General features: G+C 40.6%; 1 protein-coding gene across 1 annotated transcript in view; it reads right to left on the bottom strand.

Annotated features, from left to right (window-relative positions):
- Positions 1-225: 225 nt before the first annotated feature.
- The window catches only part of cnn2 (calponin 2), a gene marked incomplete in the record, with an annotated part of 30,678 nt that continues 28,124 nt past the window's right edge, over positions 226-2,779 (bottom strand). The window contains 2 exon segments of the mRNA XM_014027145.1: positions 226-775; positions 1,039-1,185. Of these exon segments, the coding sequence (XP_013882599.1) occupies positions 473-775; positions 1,039-1,185 (450 nt within the window).

Here is a 2,779-nt window from a genome sequence, read left to right as displayed (position 1 = left end):
TTATTTATTTATTTATTTATTGGTCAATTTATATATTTCCGCTTTTATTTTTAATTATGTCAGTTTCGGTCCTCCGTACTGCAGGATAATCACCCATTTATTCAAATCAGGTGTGTTTGAGCAGAGAGAAAAATAAAATATGCAGGGCTGCGGCCCTTTAAGTGTATTTATTTAATGGTCAATTTATATATTTCCGCTTTTGTTTTTAATTATGTCAGTTTCGGTCCTCCGTACAGCAGAAGTCTGATAATCACTCATTGAATCAATCAGGTGTGTTTGAGCAGAGAAAAGTAAAACATGCAGGTCTGCGGCCCCCCAGGACCAGGACTGCCCAGCCCTGGGGTAAAGACAATATGAAACAATACTTAAAAAAGAATGTGAAAACGTCCTAAAGATCTAAAAATCACCAGCTGTCTGTCTGCCTTCAGGTCTTCTTACACAACGTGACCCTACGTCGTGTCCCTCAGGTGTCTCAGTAATCTGTCCCATCGTCCTGGTAGTACTGCCCTCCTTCCTGGTACACTGGGTAGCCCTCATCCTGGTAATGTGGGATGTAGTCATGGCTGCCTCCTGCCCCGTTCTCATCAGCCAGCTCTTCAGCTTTGGGACAGTACTTGGCGTCGTAGATCTGCCGGCCCAGGCCGAAGTTCTGGCCGCTCTGATTGGCTCCTTGGCTGTAGCCCATCTGCAGGGACATGGTGCTGTTGTCACACTTGTCTGTGCCCAGCTTCTGGTCATAGATGGCCCGCCTCGTCCCAGGAGCCGTCATCCCAGACTGTGGCACAGAGAACAACAAACTTTATTCATCTTTTACCGTCTCCAGTCCTCTGAATAAAGTCTCAGCTGCAGGGTGGACCTGCTCTGAACCAGTTAACTTTATCTATCCTGATGCATCGCAGTAATCCAGGTAAAAAATCAAAAAGAAAAAAACTGTAGGTCTTCTGGACGGGTTCTAAGAACCCGTCCAGAAGACCTACACAATTTTTTTCTTTTTGACTTCATCTACGTAGAGTTCAGATCAYCTGGAGCAGTCTGTACCTGGTTGGCTCCTTTGTTGGTTCCCATCTGCAGACTGATGGTTGTGTTGTCCATGGGGGCCTGGATGTGAGCTTTGGGGTCGTATAAATGCCTCCTGGTGCCATATGCATTCATTCCTGCTTGACTGGCACACTTGTTGGTCCCCATCTACACACAAGCATCACAACACACAAACGTCACAACACACAAACGTCACAACACAAACTGGTTACAGGTTTTTCAGATGATCTGCAACAAGCTTCAAAGACCACCTCCATCCTGGTCACTCAGAGGGGGACTGAATCAGTCACACATGTGAGCTGATTTAAGTGTGCAGTAACACACTCTGGTGCACAGTGAATACACACTGTTTGTTGTTGTTGTTGTTTTCAAACCAGAGGTGGAAAACTGTTTTTCTTGATAACTGTGGACATGTTACCTGGATGGTTTATGATCTTAAGTCTTATTATCTCAGTATCATTGCAGCAGCATGAGGAAGCTCACCTGTATGGCAGGCCACTTTTACATTTAATCAGTTTCACCACAGTWATGTTCCAGGTTCTGAAATGGTTTCATGACTACACAGCTTAGTTTTTTTTAGTGAGAGATTCATTAAATTCAACTAAAACAAATTAAATTTAAGACTTTTTCATGTTACGTTACTTTAATTATTTTAAAAAAGCTTTTTCTCATTTAATAAATATTAGTAACTGTTGTGGAAATATTAATTTAACAAAGGCAGAAATACTTGGTCCATGGGATGATCAGGTGAGTTTTATTAAAGATCAGACTGTCCTGCTCTCTGTTCAGGCCTCATTTATACGGTTTAACAAACACATTATGTCATCTTAATAAAACAAGATTAAATAAATTCTGGGTCAAGAGAAAACAAAGATAAACAAGTGATATCTAAGAATGACTGTTGTTAGCAGATCTTGTTCTGACTTTAATCATTTTATCTGCAGATAAACTTAGGTCATTAAAGGATGTCATGATTTACTGGATTAAACCTAAAATTATTAATTTCTTTAGTCGAGGCCAAAGATCCTGAAGGTCAAACTACAGGAGTCCATCTGAGGGGCAGCTGTAGTTTAACAGACATTTAACCATGAAATGTTTAAGATGTTTATAAATGTTCAGCTCTTAACATTTGTTCTTAGAATTTATTTCATTTATCTTGAGATGTTTAAGTTAAAACTTCAGGTCACAGAATCACTTTAAAATTACTTTTCAGTAAGTTAAATGTCTGCTGGTTCAAATACAGAACTTTATTTTTGCTGGATTGTTAACAAATTATTTGTGAGTTAATATTGTCTTAATAGATGGACTTGCGACCTGRCCAGGGTGTACCCCGCCCCTCGCACTGTGACTGCTGGATATGGGCACCAGTGACCCACGCGACCCTGAAAAGGAAGAAGCGTGTACAGAAAATGGATGGATGGATGGATGGTATTGTCTTAATAAACAATGATTTAAAAAGTGAACCATTACAATTTATGTTAAATCTGATGTGTTTGCAAAGTTGGGTGCACCTGAGAAAAATGGTAGGCACACCAGTGCAACCAGTGTAAAAAGTTAGTCTAAAGTTAGTGCTGGGCGGTATACCGTTTTGTACCAAATACCGGTTTTTATTTTTGTTATAATATGAATATTTTGAATACCGGACATTCTGGTTTAAATAGCGGAACGTTTCGTCGCGGCCACCAGTGAACTGTTGTTTCCCGGGGGACATTTTTCCTTGCTGCACCGCTATGTGCGTTAG

The sequence above is a fragment of the Austrofundulus limnaeus genome, unplaced genomic scaffold, assembly GCF_001266775.1.
Source record: "Austrofundulus limnaeus strain Quisiro unplaced genomic scaffold, Austrofundulus_limnaeus-1.0 Scaffold619, whole genome shotgun sequence".
Lineage (NCBI taxonomy): Eukaryota > Metazoa > Chordata > Actinopteri > Cyprinodontiformes > Rivulidae > Austrofundulus > Austrofundulus limnaeus.
The sequence above is the reverse complement of the archived record's forward strand: the minus strand, read 5'-3'. Positions and strand labels throughout refer to the sequence as shown.